Here is a 16,610-nt window from a genome sequence, read left to right as displayed (position 1 = left end):
CCTTGAAGTGACCTTGTCAATTACATGTAGGATGATGCTAAACCACATGCGTCTGTCCCTCGCTGCGAACCCCGGTGGGGAGGGAGCAGCTGTGTTCATCCCAGCGGCCAGGCCGGGCTCTGCATTGCGTGTGTCCTGCGCCCCCTGCTGGTGGGGCTGTCCCCTCACACCCAGCTCCTTCAGCCCCCCCCCCCCTCCCCCAACGCACTCACTCTCCTGGGCAAAGGACACGTAGTTTAAGGTTCATTCTCATTTAATGTGTCTTCATTTTGGCAAGTCCGGAGGAGCCCACAGGACACCAGGTGCTCCCCGTGCCCCCAGTTACAAACATGGCCTTGTTGGACAGCTGCCTGGTGGGGGTTGGGGGGCAGGCACCCCCCCATTATGCATACATCCAGAAGTGTGCACTGGAGGGGCCCATGAAATCCAGGCCCAGCCCCACTTCTGACCCAGCCAGTACTGGGCACTATGGGGGGAGGGGCTGGACCCTGGAAGGGGGTCCAAGGGGATGGGGAGGGGGCAGGTTACCAGGGTGGCTGGGCCCATGGGGCTAATCAAAGGAGGAGGCAGGATATGAGGGCAGAGCCCCCCCCCCGCCAGGAAATGGCCCAGTACCCCATTCCCTGAGCCTATCCCAATTCACTCCAATGGGCAAAAGGCAGGGGGGAGCCTCCAGGATGAGGCAATATAACCAGTGCCCCCACCACCTTCCTCAGTCTGGTATAAACCAGCAGGGTCCCCTCCACCACCAGCACCAACCCAGTCTGCTACAATAATGCCTGAAGCAGGGAGCTGCGCTCTTCTCCCAGCGCGTCAGACCTCTGAAGACACCCCTCCACCCCCCACCCATTGCCTCCCTCCCTCCCCCCCCCCCCCCCAAATATCAGGGCCCAGTTGATCCTGGCTGCTGGGTGGGAGACACTCCAGCCTCAGTACACATTGTACAATGATGTCCTTCCCCACACACAGTCTGTCTTCCATCAGGCAGCATCTGGAACCCACAGGGACAAGCAATGGTGGCTTTGGGGGCTACATTCCACAGCAGGGGGAAAAGGGGTGGGGGAGGGCACCCCGTTGCTGGGCATTATGGGGTGTTCCCCCTTTACTTGAGACACAAAGGGCTGAAGTAAACAAACCAGTGTGGGGGGCGAATCCCAGGCAGCGCAGGATCCAGTCTGAGCCCCCCCCATCTGGAACGTGCTGCCCCCAGATTGGATTTGGCACAAGACAGAGTTTTGACAGCAAACTCCTGCAGGGGGAGAAGAGGAGAGGGGGGGCGGGGGTGTTACATTCAGCAGCCTGGCTGCTCCCGGCCTGCCCCGTGTCCTCTGAACCACTGTAAAAAAATTGTCCAGAGAAGCAAGTCCTTGTGGAGCACTTGGCTGGGGGTCCCCAAAAACACAGGGCAGGTGACAGGCGTACCCCCACTCCACTGCCAGAAGCTGGCTCCAGAGAGGCTCTGGGCTCCCCAGAATGCGCTTGGTGCATGTGTTCCCCAGCCAGGCTGGGGGCACAGAGGGGTGAGGGCCCAGCTCCATCCCAAGGAGTCTCAAAGCTGGGGGGGCAGTCCCCACCTCAGTTCTCAATTGAGTCTGGAAGAGAAAGAGAGGAGGGTGTAAGGTTAGAGCAAAAAGACCTTCATCTGCTCCCTGGGCCCACCAACCCCACTGTCCCACCTCCTCCCAGCCCTCGGGTGCACCTCATGGGCCTGTTGCCCCCAGATCTGGCCCATGGGCCCATCTACCCCAATGTCCCACCTCCTCCATGCTCCTGGATCAGCCCCATACACCCTGGTGTCCCCCCGCATTGCCTCGGGATCAGTCCCAGGGGCCCATCTGCCCCAGTCTCCCATCTCACTTACTGGCCGCGGGCACCAGCTCAGCCTCGCAGGGGGCCAGGTGTGGCTCAAGGGCGGGAGAGACAGTGAAGCGGGAGAAGCGCAGGGCGTCCATCAGGCTGGGCTCTGCCCCCTTGGCCGGGAGCAGCACAGGAGGTGGTGCCGGGGGGGCCCCCGAGCTGGGGTCCGTCACCATAGAGACAAAGGAAGGGTTCTGGGCCATCAGGGGGAAGTCGTCGTCCCACTCGAAGCTGCCGCCTGTGGGTGGGTGAGGGTGAGAGGGGGTGTAGTCAGCCCTGCCCCACTGCCAATGGCTCCTCCTTCCCCAGGGAGAGATCCCCACTGAGGCTGTCACCCCTGTTCCCATTGGTCAGTGCAGCTGATGCCCCCTCTCCTCACTGGTTGATGTGGCCAACACCCCTCCTTCTCCACTGGTTGAAGGGATCATGCACCTCTCCTATGGCTAAGGGAATATTTGTCCTGTGTCTGACCCCACCTGTGTCCCCATGAGCCCACTTGAGGCCCAGCCCTCCCCTGCTTCCAGCCACCCAGGCAAAGGGGCTTCCACCAGCACCTTCTGCTCATGGCGGTACACAGGTATGCATTTTAAAATATGCAAATGATCTCCTGGCCCCACTCCCTGCGGTGTGGTACTCACTGAATCCATCGGCGTGTGGGAAGGCCTCGAGGCTGGGCTGCCCCACAGGGCCCTGACTGGGGCTGCCCTCACCCTCTGGGCCACTCTGTGAGCTCAGCTCATTGGTGGGTGTCTCCTGGGTGCAGATGGGGAAAATTAGTGCCTTGGCCCTGCCCACCTCCAGCTCCTTCCTAGTCCTTGGCCCCGCCTTCCCACACTGGACTCCACCCCCTGCTTTCCTGGCCATGCCCCCAACCCCCAGTTCATACCCGCTGAAGAGGTAGATTGGCATCATCAGACATTCCCTAATAGTCTAGCTCATTGGCTCCTCCCACATCTCCCAAGGCCCTGCCCATCCCCCAGGCCCCACCCCCTTCCCTTCCCTAACCTGGTTGAATAGGCAAGCAGTGATGTCCCCAAACACGGACACCATTTTCCACTTGTAGACTCCACCCCCACCCCGCAGACCCCACCCTCATCCAAAGAGAAGGACTGTGACATAGTCTAAGGACACCATCTTGTTTCCTTTCCATGCCTCATCCTGCAGGCCCCACCTCCTGCCCACAGGCCCCACCTCCCACCCACAGGCCCTGCCCCCCACACCTGGTCGAAGAGGTAGACGGTGACGTCGTCGAAGAAGGACACCATCTTGCGTTTGCGGTCCAGTTCGGCAGCCTCCTCAGCCGAGCGCGGCGACTTGAGCAGCCCGCGGAGGTTGCGTCCATCGTCTGAGTCGCTGACCACGATGGGGACGCCCACGGTCCCCGGCACCTCCTCGTCCTCTTCCTCCTCGCCTGGCCCCAGCCCGCCCTGCCCGGCCTCCTCCTCCTCGTCCGGCGTCAGCCCCCCACAGCCCTTCCGACCCCCTGGGCTGGCAAAGGGCTGCAGGCTCAGTGGGGGCAGCGCCAGCGAGAGGCGCGAGACCTTGGCTGCAGGCAGGCATGGGGGCACAGGTCAGGGTGAGAAGCGGAGAGAAGGGAGGACATGAAAGATCAAAGGAGGAAGGGGGGAGCCCTCCCCCAGACCTCTAGTCCCTGCTGCCAACTACACCTCACCACACGCCAAACGTCCTCCCAGTCCTCTGTCCCCCCTCCCCACCCCACCTCCTCACCTCCCCGCATCCCTGCCCCAACCTGCCTTCCCAACTCCCTGCCCCCACATTCCCGCCCCGCCTCCCCATCTTCTCTGTCCATCCCTCCCACCCCCTCTGTTCCCACCCTCAACTGCACCTCACCAGAATCCCAACATCCTTCCAGCCCTCCCACCCCATGCCCCGATCCACCTCCCCCACCCTCTGGATGTATGCCCAGTGCCCCAGCCTCTCCCTACCCTTGATGTCCTCGTTGCTTGGGCCCCCTGTTGCACTGGAGTCCAGGTGGGTCTGTGGCTGCTCGGGGGCTGGCGTGGCCCCCTTGGGGCTGGGAGCAGGGGCCTCCTCGCTCAGTTCCAATGCCCCTTGACTTTCCAGCTGCCCTTCCTCGCTCTTCACCCCCTCCTCTTCCTTGGGTGGCCCATCCGCCACCTCCCTGCCACCTTCTCCTGCCTCATCTCCGCCTCCATTGCCCTGGGCCTCCCTTGGCCTCTCCTTGGGCTCCAGGGCCCAGAGCTGGATCACGGCCTCCTCCTTCACAGGTGGGGTCCCGCATACTGGAGTCCCTTGTTCCTGGCGGCCGCAGAGTAGGCTGTGGGTGATGTTCTCCCGCAGCGACACCAGCAGCTGCTCCTTGCACACCTGGACTACAAAGCCCGACTCCACTTTGGCTAGTGCTGGCTGCCCCCCACCCTGCCCCTCCACCGGCTCCTCCTCCCCCTGGTCCCCTTCTGCCTCGCCATCTGAGAAATAAGCGGAGTCCCGGTGGGGTATGGCCAGCCCCTGCCCCATACCCGCTTCCTCCTCCTCGGCCCCTGGGGTCTCCTCTGACAGCGTCAGGTCACTGGTGGACTCCGAGATAGGGGTGGGTGGGAGATGGGGGATAACCCCGTGGCCGGCCAGCTCCCCGTCCTCTTCCTCGGGCTGCCCATCCACCTCCCCAAAGATGAACTCCGGTGAGAAGGTGCTCTCCGTCTCGTAGCCACTGTCGGCAAACTTCTGGCCTGGTGAGGAGAAGTGGGAAGCTGGGCTGCAGCCCTCTGAGGAGCTGGTGTTGGAGGGGATGTCCAGGGAGTCCCCCGAGTCCAGCGGGCCCCTCGACTGGCCTCCCGGGGCCCGGCTGATTTCTGGGCCGTCTGCTGCCTCGGGCAGGATGGCAATGGTCTCCTCGTCAGCGCTCTCTGCCAGCGTGGCCAGTGGGGGAATCTCCACTGGCATGATGGCATTGCAGCAGGAAGCGGCTAGGCCAGGGAAGGGGGAGCCCGGTGGGCGCCCAGCTGCCCCCCGCTTGGGATAGTCTTGGAGCTCGTAGCTTACCACGGCCGTGCCCATGAGTGGGTCGTAGAACGCTGAGGGAGGGGATGGAGTCCCCGCCAAAGGGGGCAGGGCAAGTGACCCAGCCCCGCCCACCCCGGGGGTGCCCTCTCCGGCCCCACCTGCCCCAGGGCAGCCCTCTCCCAGGAGGATGGGGCAGTCGGCCAGGGAGCCCCGCTCCACCTTCAGAGACGAGTCGTCTTCGGTGCCATAGCTGTCGCGGTGGGGCCGGGGGATGGTGGGGTGATTGGTCCATCCGCTCACCACCTCCCCCCGGCCTGGGGCGCAGCGGCAGCGCCCACCTCGGCTGCAGAGTGGGCAGAGCAGGGGGTTGCGTCTCCCACCCCCACCACTGCTGGCTTCCTCCCCGTCCGTGCTGCCGGCTGAGCTCTGTTCCTCCAGCAGTGAGGGCTCCCGGTCCCAGGGGGGCGAGGGGCGGAAATCTGAGGGGTCCCCCGCCAGTGTCTCTCCAGCTCCCCGCTCCTCCAGCCCCTCGCAGTCCCAGGCATGGTGCTGCTCCTCCAGTTCCTGGTACACGTGGATCAGTGACTCCCCTAGGAAGACGCCCCCAGCTGCTGGCTCCGTCAGGGAGGTCTCCTGGATCTCAGACCGGAAAGGATTGGCACCACACCGACCCGGCTCCCGCGAGGCTGAGATGAAGGGGTTAGTGGTGCCGGGGACCCAGCTTGTCAGCCCCTCCGGCAGGAGGTTGGGGAGGTGGCGCCGGGCTGGTGGCAGGGGGCTGCCCTGGCCTGTGTCAATGGGGTCCCAGTCGGAAGGGAAGAGGGGCTCTGGTGGGGAGCTGGACACCCCATACGGGCGTTTGTAGACAGGGCTGGGGGCGCAGATAGTGCCTTCGGGCCCTTCCCCATCCCCATGTTCCTCCAGCCGGATGTAGTACTCGCTGCTGACTGAGGGGCTGCGGGCGCTGATCACTGGAACCACGCTGGGCGTCTCCAGGCTCTGCCGTGCTGGGGCCTCGTAGAAAGGGTTGGCACCAGGCACAGCCAGCCCGCCGTTGCTGGAGGAGGTGGGCCCAGGGGCTGAGCCGGCCTTCCAGCGCCCCAGCCGGGCCTTCTCCCACATGTACTCAAAATTGAGCCCCTGGCTGCTCTCGGTGACCATCAGGACATCATCCAGGTCAGCCCCCTGGAAGCCATCCAGCAGTGGGTAGGCTGAGATCTCCTCTGAGCGGCGCTGGTGCTGGTGGGAGGCAGCTGGCGAGCGCTTGGGCTTCAGGGCGTTCCAGCGCCACTCAAAACTCTCCTCGGCCTGTGCATGGGAGCGCTCTGTCAGCAGGTAGGTCAGTTGCAGATGCAGCTCCTCCAGGGTGGGGCGCTGTGGTGCTGGCAGCCAACATGACTGCATCACCTCGTACCTGCCACAGGAAGGAGAGAAGGTGGTCAAGGAATGGAGGGATGGAACAGTCAGAAACCAAACAGCTGGAGAGGCAGAAGAACCACCAGAGACAGACAGACAGGGGCCAGGAGAATAAAACAGCTGTAGAAACCCAAAGAACAATCAGAAAATAACAGCCAGAGAGACGCAGAAGGACCAGCAGAAAACAACAGCTGGAGAAATGTGAAAGAACATTCTGAAACAGCTGCCAGAACAATGGGAAGACAGCAAGAGACAGAACAGTCGGAAAGTAACAGCCAAGGATGCAGAACAGCTGGAAAGAAGCAGAACAGACAGAAAAACTCAAAAAGTGACAGTACAATAAGCAGAAACAGAAGAAGAGTATGGGGGAAAAACACCTTGTCAAAGAGAAACAGAAGGACTGCTGGACAGTGTAAAAATAACCAGGAAATAATAGCCAGAGACAGAAAAGAACAGCCATGTAGGAGAACAGCTGGACAGAGAGGCAGACGAACAATCAAAGTAATGGCTGTAGAGACAAAAGAACAACAGTTGGTAATAGAAGAACAATTAGAAAAGATTAAAAGAGACAGTAAAACAGTCAGAAAACAGCCAAAGTGAGACCAGGGAGGAAATAACAGCCAGAGACAGACAAAAATCAGACATAGCAGCTGGGGAAACAGAAGTCAGAGCTAGAAACCAGACAGAGGGTGAAAAAGCAGGCAAAGAGATAAAAGCACAGCCAGAAAAAAAAACCAAAAGTAGAAAGTAACATCAGTAGTGACAGAAAAACAGCTGGAAATGGAAAAACAGTCAGAAAAACACAACTAGAGAGAAGGAGGCAAAAGAGCATTTGCAAAAAAAAACACGGGAGAGAAAGGAGAACAGCCAGAAAACGACAGCCAACGAGATGGAGGAAAGTGGGAGAGAGAAATGGGGAGAATGGAACAGTGACAGGGCCTAGACCAGAAACACCCGCAGCTGTCAGCGATGGAAGAACCTGTTAGGAGTACACTGAGTCCAGTGGTCCTCAGCCTTTCGAGGCAGCTGTACCAAGGCTGGGCTGTGGTCAGTCAGCTCCCAGTCACCCACATGTTGCTTTAATCTGCCAGGGAGCTGGGATTTATACTGCCACAGGGCAGGGAGCCAGCACTCACCAGTAATCAGAGTAGGGTAGCTTCAGACGTGGCTTCGCCAGCTTCATCTGCTGCTCTTTGATGACGAAGGCGAGGACCTCCTCATCTGAGAGGTGCCGGTAGGGCTGGCTGCCAAATTCAAACAGCTCCCAGATGGTTACCCCCAGGGACCTGGAGAGAACAGGTTAGGGGGTGAGTCCATGGAGCCCTCACCCAGCTCTGAGATGCAGCCCTCGTGGCAGGGCGTTGTGGGCTGGTGATACAGGGACTCCTCACTTGGACCTGAGATGCAGCCCCTCTGGGGTGCGGCCTGAGGGCTGGTTAACAGCTGTGTAGAACAGGTAGCTCTGCAATAGCGATCCCCACCCCTCAGCTTCCGCCTTACTGGGTCCTTTGTCCCCTGAGCCTGGGGATGGCCCAGCTCCCAGGGGCTCTGCAGGGGACAAGGCCACACAGGGGCAAAGGATGCTGGGAAGCAGTGTGGGACTCACCAGACGTTGCTCTCCTTGGTCTGATCCACCACCACAAGGGTCCCATGAACTTCATCCAGCAGCTCTGGTGCCACCCAACGCAATGGGATCCACAGCCGGTCGGGGGTGATGTAATAATCCTCCTGAGGGGTGGGAGGTGGGGATTAGCACCAGCCAGTCCCTGCCCTCGGGCAGGTGGGAGCTGATGTCCTGAGGAGAGGGAGGCCCCCTGGCCCAACCGAGCCCCAGGACTCTGACCTTGTAGTTGTTGTGCGAGAGGCCGTAGTCACCGACACGGACAGTGAGGTCAGAGGTCAGCAGGCAGTTCCGTAAGGCCAGGTCACTGGGGGGGAATGTGGGGAGACCCTGTCAGCAGCAGGCAGTGTCCTCTGGGGACCCCCATCTACATCCCCCTGCCCTTGGGAGAGCTCTGCCCCCCATGCTAACCCCCGGGCTCCCACTCCCCTCCCAGAGGTGGGCTGAGACTCGTGAGTCCTGGCTCCCAGCTGCCTCCTCTGCTAGACCTCACTCCCTTCCCAGAACTGACGAGGTGATCCAGGAGTCCAGGCTCCCAGCACCCCGAACCCTCCGGCAGCTGGGAAAGGACCCCGCCTCCTCGCCTGTGGATGTAGTTGTTCTTGTGCAGGTGCATCAGCCCCAGGGTGAGCTCGTAGGCCATGCGCTGCAGGGTGCCGAGGTCGCGGGTCAGCAGGTCAGGGGTCAGGCCATCTGCCTGGCGCTGGGCTCGCAGGTAGCGCTTCAGGTCGCCCTGGAGCAATGCGGGGGAGATCAATCAGACTGGGCCCCAGCCAGGGGCTCTCTTGCAGGGGCTCTGCAGCAACTGGGAGTATCCTGGAAGGCCCATCCTTTGTCAGTTCTGGCCCCAGCAGCTGAGTGGGGACTCCCCATCCAGCTCCTGCCACTATGGGGCTTTGACACGCAGGTCAGCAATGTGCCCAGCTCCCAGCAGAGGCACACTCCCCTCCTTTGACACATCCAGAGCGGGAGGTCTGACCTCACCAGCTAGGAGGGGTGGGGGCAGCGTGTTCTCACCTCTCCCGCTCCCACGGCGGCCCCCGCCCAAGCTCACCAGCTGGCAGAACTCCATGATGAGCAGAAAGGGGATGGTCTCTGTGCACAGCCCCAGGCATTGCAGGATGTTCGGGTGCTGGAGGCTTCTTCAAAGCAAGGTGGATAGGAGGTGGGGGGAGTGGGGCAGGGAGAGAGAAAGAGAGAGGGAGGGAGGGAGAGAGAGAGAGTGCGCACCATCATTCCCCTGGTAACAGCAGCCCCTGGACGCCTGGGTTCTATTCCAGCTCCACAAGGGGAGTAGGTTAGAGCAGGGGGCAGGCTGGGAGCCAGAACACCTGGGTTCTCTCCACAGCTCTGACAATGACTTGCTATGGGCAAGCCCCTTAACCTTGTGCCTCAATTTACCCTCTCCGTAAAGTTGAGGGGGGCAGGAAATTCCCCAAAGGGCTGGAAGATGCTGCGGGATCCTCTGCAAAGGGGGCAGAGGATGATCCCACTGACTCGTTTCCCCAAACCCCATCTAGCCTCAGTGCTTTCCCAGAGCCTCCCGTACTGACAGTCTGGGGGTGACTGTTAGCTGCGGTGCTTTTGTTTTGTCCCTGTAGCTTGAGTCCTGCGCTCAACCTCAGGCTGTCTGGATCCAAGCAGGACCGCCAGTCCCTGGAAAGCTTCGCACCCCCAAATACAGCAGCTCAGGTTTCCTCCTCTTTGTGCTCTAAAGATGCTGAGTTGCGGCTGCTGCTGGGGTGGGACATAGGGGCTGGGTGTACGGGATCTCTTGTCCCGTGCTGAGATGTGGCCACTTCTGAGAAGTGCCCATCCCCTAATTACCGATAGGGCTGAGCCTCAGACAGGAACTTCCTCTGCTCCAGGGGTCCAGCATTGACCCGAAGCTCCTTCACCACCACCTGGGCCGGGGTGAAGTCTGAGAAGATCTCCCCCAGGATCACCTAGGAGACAGAGTGGAGGGTCAAAATGCAGGGGCTGTGCCCAGATGGGATCCCATCTGCTCACCCAGTGCTCCCTAGAGGGGACAGGACCTTGCTCCATTCCCTGCCTGCCCAAGCCAGCCTGACCCTGCCCTGGGGCCTGAAGGGACATGATAGACATGATGCCTGTAGAGGCTGGCGGGGAGGGGCAGCAAAGTGGAGGAGGGATGCACTTACCTTCCCGAACCAGCCGTTACCAATCTCTTGCAGGTAGCTGAGATGCTGACGGCTCAGGCCCATGTGCTTCACTAGATCTAGAAGGAGACATAGGAAAAGTGAAGTTGGAGCTGAATCCTGGGAGCCCCTTTACTGGGGGGGGAAGGGAGCTCCTGTGAGGGCCTCCTACCCACCTTCTTCTAATCCCTCCTCCCAGCAGGAAAGGGGTTGGGATCAGGGAATCATGATCCCACTTTTGGGCCCATGCAGGGGGCTGTGCCATTGGCTCATTCACAATGTGCCTTCCAGAATCACTGCCTAGTCTAGAACCATTTTCCCAGTCACGGCATTCCCCACTGGGTCATCTAGAACATGGCTTCTAATGGAGAAGCCACCTCAACTGCTGGTTTAGAATGTGGTTTCCAGAGTGGCTTCATGTGCCCTGGCTCATTTAGAACCTCACAGGTCTGGAATTGGGTTGTGAAAGTCACCATAACTCAGAACAATTGTTCTAAGAAAACCCTAGTGCCATAGGCTAATCTAGAACATGGTGCGCAGAGCTGCTTTGCCCACACTAATCTCGAACTGTAGTTGCCTGTAAAGGAATTTCCAGAGTTTCTGCATCCAGGGTAACTATGCTAGAGCTTTGCTAGTCTAAACTTTTCCCCAGTGTAACTGTTTCCATACATGGTTGGTCTAGAGCCTGCTAGTGTTACTACATTGTTACTGCTGCTTCCTTGGTTGTTTTTAAAATATGTTCTTGATTTGCTCCATGTACACTGGCTACTGTAGATCCCAGCTTCCAGTTACTCAGTCTTCATTGGTTAATACAGAAAGCGCATATAAAGATCTCTGTGCCCTTGGCTGGCTAGTTGAGAACATGGTTCTGTGGTCTTTTGCCCTATCTGCTGATCCAAAATGTGGTATGTAATGTTACTGTGTCCCACAAGCTAATTCAAGTCATGAGTGGCTGATCCAGATCTTCATTTCTAGAGTCGTTTAGCCACAGTGGTTGGTCAAAAAATAGTCTCTCAACTCTCACTGGGTAGCTTAGACCCCTTTTTTCAGAGCCCCACCATCCCTATTGGCTACTCTGGAAAGGAGTCAGTCCATCTCTACTGAACAGAATCACCACTTCCGTGTTAACTAGTCTAGAACCAGAGCTTTCTCATCCCCACCGATTATCAGGAAGTAAGAGTCATAACACCCTGACTGAGTAGGCTAGAACCACAGACTAGCTTAGAACCAATGCCACCATTCCGAATGGCTAGCCTAGAACCATAACTTCCCCTTGCCCCTTGACTAAGAACCAGAACCACTCTACCCCCATTGACTAGACTAGAACCAAGTTTACATAGTCCATTCCCACCGGGCAACCTAGAATCTGGTTTTCCGATCCACCTCATCCCCAGAGTCTAGACATGTGTCAGCAACTAGCATGTCCCCTACCTGTCTTGGGCACCTGCTGGTTGGGAGCTGGGAGTGAGACCTCAGACAGTGGCAGGATGTAGACATCTGGGATGGACTGGGAGGATGAGGTCTCCTCAGCAGGCGGTGTGTACTCCCCCGAATATTCCTCCCCATCTGGATTCTCAAACTCCTGCAGGACAGAGAGACACAGGGACACATAAGGACTGGAGGCAGTTTGTGTCTTTCCACCTGTCCCCACCATTCTGTAGTGTCTGCATCTCCCTGGGCACATGGCTATGAGCCAGCAGATGGCCTTGGTCTTCTTGGGCTCAGAACAGGAGTGTAGTTTTCCCTTAAAGGGCCAGCGCGCCATGAGTCACGCAGCTTTATTCATATCCAGCCCCAAAAGTCTCTCACCTTGAAGCCAACATCACCCCGTTTGCAGCACAGGCAGGTAAGGAGGAGGAAGATGAAGGCCAGGAGACCCGAACAGGAGATCAGGACCACAGCATATGGAGGGGCAAGAGGAAATCGGCCCTGAGACAGACCATCTATGGGAGAGAGAAATGAGATCAAGAAATTGGTTGGTGCTGACATGTGGCCTCTCTAGGGTAGGGTGCAGGGATCTGGTTTTACAGGGACCCTTGTCCAGCATTGAGATGCAGCCCCTTCTGGGGTGGGGCACAGCACCTAGCTATGCAGGGATCCCATTTCCGGTGCTGAGATGCAGCCACCTCTGGGATGAGACATGAGGGCTGATTACAGGGGGATCCCTCACCCAGTGCAGGGATGTGACAACCTCTGGGGTGAGGCTCAGGGATTGGTTATACAGCAGTCCCTCTCCCAGTGCCCAGATACAGCCATCTATGGAGTGGGGCGTGGGAGTGGTTATACAGGGATCCCTCCCAGAGTGAGAAGCTGCTGCCAGCTCTGAGGTGGGGTACCGGGGCTAGTTGTGCAGAGATGCTCATGTAGCACTAAGGTGCGGTGACATCTGGGGCAGGATATGTGGGCTGGTTATATTGCTGTGGTCAGCCATCAGTGTAACAGCTCATTACTGCACATGTCCCATACAGTTCGGGGTCTACCTCTCTATTGGAGACCACTGCCCAAGCCCCTCATCAGATGCCCCACAAATTCAGACCACCCTCAGTATCAAGTCTGTCTTGACAGAGTTCTCTGGGGAAGAGCCTATGGGAACAGTGACCAGTACCAGGTCTTACAAGGCAAATAATGCCCTGACCCAGTGGAAATGGTAATTCATGGCAAATGCTGGGTTTGGGGAGGAGGCGAGGGATAGATGGATGAGGGGAGCAGGGACAGACAGACTCCCCTGAAGTCACCCAGTGGGAACTGGGCCAAGACCGCTCCTCAATTCACCCACTGGGAACTGGGCCTAGGTTCCCAACTCCTCCAGGCTGAGACACTCCCTGCAACTCACTCACTGGGCACCAGGCCGGCAGCTCCTGCACCTCAAATTCCCCTTCCTGGAACTGGGCCCAGAAAACCCTCCAAACACCTGCTCCAGGGCCTAGACCAGACATCCCCATCAACCTGCTGGGAACTAAATCCAGGTCCCACAGACTCCAGTCATGCCAGGGACCCAGAGATCACCTGCTCAACAGTCCCCACCTGCCAGAAATGGGGAACTCTCTCCTCCCGCAAAACCCATAGCCCCCTCCCCAGGCTTCTTTTCCCTGAACCCCGTCCCCCACCCTTCTGCAGCCACAGGAGATCCCAGCTCTGAACAAAACATGTCATTAGCCCAGGGATGATTAATCTGCTGGGTGGAGGGGACAGGCTGGCCTCCTCAGGAGAGAAAACCCTCTTCCTGACCCCAGCCCCCAAACAGTCCCTGAAGAAGTGATCAGGTCAGAGGGGTGGAAGGGGGGTGGACAAACAGGTAGTCACCAGCGTGGCGATAGAATGCAGGTGGAAAAGAGCCAAGGAAGCAGAAATGAGAATAAGCAAGCGGGGAGTGATGGAGGAGGCAGGGGGAGCAGGAGAGAGCGAAGGAATGGATGAAGAAAGCCAAACAGGAATGGAGAGGTGGAAGGACCAGAGGGGTGGTGGAACCGCCAGGGTATCTGTCCCCTCCCCATGCCCAGACGCCAGGAAGGCCACCCCGGCCCAGCTGCTCACCATTCTCCAGCGGTGCTGCCAACGCTCTGTCCGGGTTGAAATACGACATAGAGGCAGCCAGCAGGACGATGGGCCCCTGCCTTAGCATTGTCGGGGCTCGGCGGGCATTGATTGGCGGGGGCCGCCGGCAGGCAGACGGCCGAGGGTCAGGGAAGAAGCGGGGATGAACAGGGGGTGGGAAAGCAGGAGCGGGTGACACCGCCAGAAAAGGAGGAGCTGCACGGGACAGGGGGGGCTTTCTCGGCGGCTTTCACACATCCGATGAAGCGAGGGGGACCCGGGCAGGTGGGCACCCTGGTTTGGCATGTCCAAGAAGAAGGGCCACCTCGGCCTCAGCTGCTACCTGCTTTTCATCCCGAAGCATCTTCCTCTCTCCTCTTCTTGAGGACCCCAAAGGGAGGAAGGCAAGAGGCAGATCCCCCCAGCAGGGGCTGTAAGGGGAACGGCAGAAGAAAGGCTCAGACACAGGTTATGGCCATGCCAACAATGGAGGGGGGAGGAGAAGAATTGGGGATGATGGGATGCAGGCTGTAAAGGAAAACTGGGGGGGTGAGCTGGGCCGATGCCTGGGCTCTCCCCACCTTCCAAGGGGTGGAAGGGGTGGGGATGTGGAGGGGGAGAAGAAGAGGAGGATCGAGCCCAGTGAGAGGCTGGGTGATTTCGGCATCCGCCTGGCTGGGGAGCGGGGCTGCTGGAATTGATGGAGAAAAGACCCACCCCCTCGGACAGACGTCCCCCCTCCCACCATCAGGCTCATTGATTGGGCCTGAGAGCTGTCTGTTAGGGCTAGCTGTCCAAAGAAAGGCAAGAGGAAGGTAGGGAGGGGTGGAGAGATGCAGGAGATGGAAAGGGGGAGCGTCTCCATGGTTACCTTCTCCCTGGTACCAGCCTGAGCCGCAGCAGGGCACTGTGGGAGAGGGATGGGGAAGGAGGGCATGTGAGAGGGGATTTGGGGGATTGGGTGGAGTTTGGGGGTGCAGGGCATGGGGGGAACCTCTAGGGGATTCCCCAAGACAAGGTGTGTGAAGAAAGCAATGTAGAGGTGTCATCCACAAGCACGCAGTGTCACCTACACAATCGGTCCTACAGACACAAACACACGTACACAGCTTGCACACACAGACAATATCTCACACAGTGCATGCCGTGGCAGTCTCACACACGTACACTGACAGTATCATACACACATGGCTTGTACAACTCCTGATGTCACACACAGAGATTACAGTCATACACACAAACACACCCAGCTCATATACACTAACAGTGTCACATACCTGCAGGTCACATGCACACATGGCTCACACCCATGGAGCTTGTGCTTGTACACAGACTGTTTCTCTCTCACACACACGGGACTTATACATACCCTAACAGCATCACCCACGCTGTTTCTCTCAAACACAGCTTGTATATGCCCTGAAATCAGACATACAGCCCATACACCCAATGCCTCTCTCAGACACACAGCGTGTATATGAGCCACAACTCTGTCGGACAAACCTGTCCGCATGCTGTTTCCTGCACACGGTGTCACACACACAGCACCTCACACACACCTACCGTCTCCAGCACAGTCATAACACTGGGTCTCCTACACACCTGGCCAGTCTCACACCCAATGTCTCCCCCACAAACCCACGCTGCCATGTGTGCATGTGATGTCTCATATACAGTGTATCACACAGCTCAAAAGCCCTGACACACAGTGAACACCCGGCCCTTCCCTGCAATACTGTCCATGTGATAGATACCCAGGCACACAGTGTGACTGTATGTTCATGTGTGACACCTGGGGCGAGGGATATATGAGACTTTCTGAGTGTGGGTTTGTGACAATGCCTCTATGGCACCGTGTGCAGGGGGCATGTGAGACTGTGTGTATGAGGGTGTTTGCATGATAATGCGTCAAGCACGTGAGACTAACTGTGACACTGTCAGCGAGGCTGAAGATGTCTGTGACACCGTGTCCTTATGCTATGATCTCACCGGGCCAAGGCCTGGCCTTTTTTATATCTATCATATATCGCACCATACAACATATTTTACCATACCATTCATCCTGGCCTTTGCTTCACCCTCAGCTACCTGTCTGTCTGTGCATCCTCAGACTGCATCTTCCCACCTCTCTTCTGCGGTCTGGAAAGGACCTTGCAACGTGTGGGCTCTGCCACACGCACCCAGGTATTAGCAACAACAGCCACAGGCAGCCTTGGCTGAAACCAAACCACGGACAGCCACGAGCCAGTCCTAGAAGAAACAGCCCGTGGAGGCTAAAGCTGGGGGAGGGGGCAGGGCGGGTGGCAAGTGAAGTAGAGACACTGCACTGACCTATGCGGGGTGGATGCTGGGCAGGAAAGGGAGGGAGGTGCTGAGGGGAGGGTGGTCACAACCCTTGGGCCAGTGTGATGATGCTCCCCCATTGGGGCAGGAAGAAAGGTCTCCCCCGCCTCTGCAACGACAGCTGCTCCCCAGGGGGTGGGAAGGGGGATCGCTCCCCCCAGCACCGGTGGCCGCTCCCCCATTGGGGCAGGAAAACGGGGCGTCACCCCTCAGCAACGGCCGCCCCCAACCGCTCCTCCCCCCGCGCGTGCGACGCTCTAGAAATCTGTCTCGCTCATCCCGGGAGCGCTCAGCGATTGGCCCTTGGAGGAGCGCGGGGCCTCCCACCCCACGCTCCACAGTGAGCTGGGGGGGGGGGCGTCATCCCTCAGCAACGGCCGCTCCCCGGCAGGTGGGAAGGGAAGAGTCACACGCCAGCAACAGCCGCCCTCCAACAGCTCTTCCCCCGAGCATGCGACGCTCTAGACACCTCTCTCGCTCACCCGGGAGCGCTCATCGATTGGCCAGCGGTGGCGTGCGGGGCCTCCCTCCCATTGGCCAGCGGGACTCGGCGGCGCGCTACCATTGGCCGTTATTGCCAGGGGCGGAGACTTCCCCTGGCCGTATATAAAGCAGCCCCCTAACGGGCTGCCTTCTTTCTTTCATCCGCCAGTGTGGTGGCTGTGAGGTGGGTTGCATGGGGCGCGGCGGGTAAC

General features: G+C 58.9%; 1 protein-coding gene across 3 annotated transcripts; it reads right to left on the bottom strand.

The window, feature by feature from the left end:
* Positions 1-889: 889 nt before the first annotated feature.
* On the bottom strand, positions 890-16,568 carry LMTK3 (lemur tyrosine kinase 3). 3 transcript variants are annotated; one of them, XM_075015981.1, is made up of 17 exons: positions 15,904-16,568; positions 15,627-15,822; positions 13,573-14,003; positions 11,848-11,981; positions 11,470-11,620; positions 10,042-10,118; positions 9,707-9,825; positions 8,934-9,018; positions 8,464-8,612; positions 8,102-8,186; positions 7,865-7,986; positions 7,395-7,544; positions 3,804-6,256; positions 3,078-3,403; positions 2,496-2,610; positions 1,862-2,095; positions 890-1,592 (listed from the first exon to the last, which is right to left on the bottom strand). In XM_075015981.1, the coding sequence occupies exons 3-17, from the start codon at positions 13,658-13,660 to the stop codon at positions 1,576-1,578; spliced, it is 4,305 nt and encodes a 1,434-aa protein (XP_074872082.1). In that variant the 5' UTR covers positions 13,661-14,003; positions 15,627-15,822; positions 15,904-16,568; the 3' UTR covers positions 890-1,575. The 3 variants fall into 3 exon arrangements, with proteins under 3 accessions (XP_074872082.1, XP_074872081.1, XP_074872083.1); XM_075015980.1 differs by having other exon boundaries at positions 15,661-16,568; XM_075015982.1 differs by lacking the exon at positions 15,627-15,822 and having other exon boundaries at positions 16,243-16,568.
* Positions 16,569-16,610: the final 42 nt, after the last annotated feature.

This window comes from Carettochelys insculpta, chromosome 22, assembly GCF_033958435.1.
Source record: "Carettochelys insculpta isolate YL-2023 chromosome 22, ASM3395843v1, whole genome shotgun sequence".
In the NCBI taxonomy this organism is placed as follows: domain Eukaryota; kingdom Metazoa; phylum Chordata; order Testudines; family Carettochelyidae; genus Carettochelys; species Carettochelys insculpta.
The sequence above is the reverse complement of the archived record's forward strand: the minus strand, read 5'-3'. Positions and strand labels throughout refer to the sequence as shown.

Bases quoted from the DNA above. Each gene is read 5' to 3' on its own strand.
- LMTK3 (XM_075015980.1), bottom strand. From the start codon at position 13,660: ATGCTAAGGCAGGGGCCCATCGTCCTGCTGGCTGCCTCTATGTCGTAT. The intron at 11,621-11,847 runs GTGAGAGACTTT...TCTGTCCTGCAG, and splicing joins GGGGTGATGTTGGCTTCAAG to GAGTTTGAGAATCCAGATGG. The intron at 2,611-3,077 runs GTGTGGGGGGCA...ATCTGCACCCAG, and splicing joins CCGTCTACCTCTTCGACCAG to GAGACACCCACCAATGAGCT.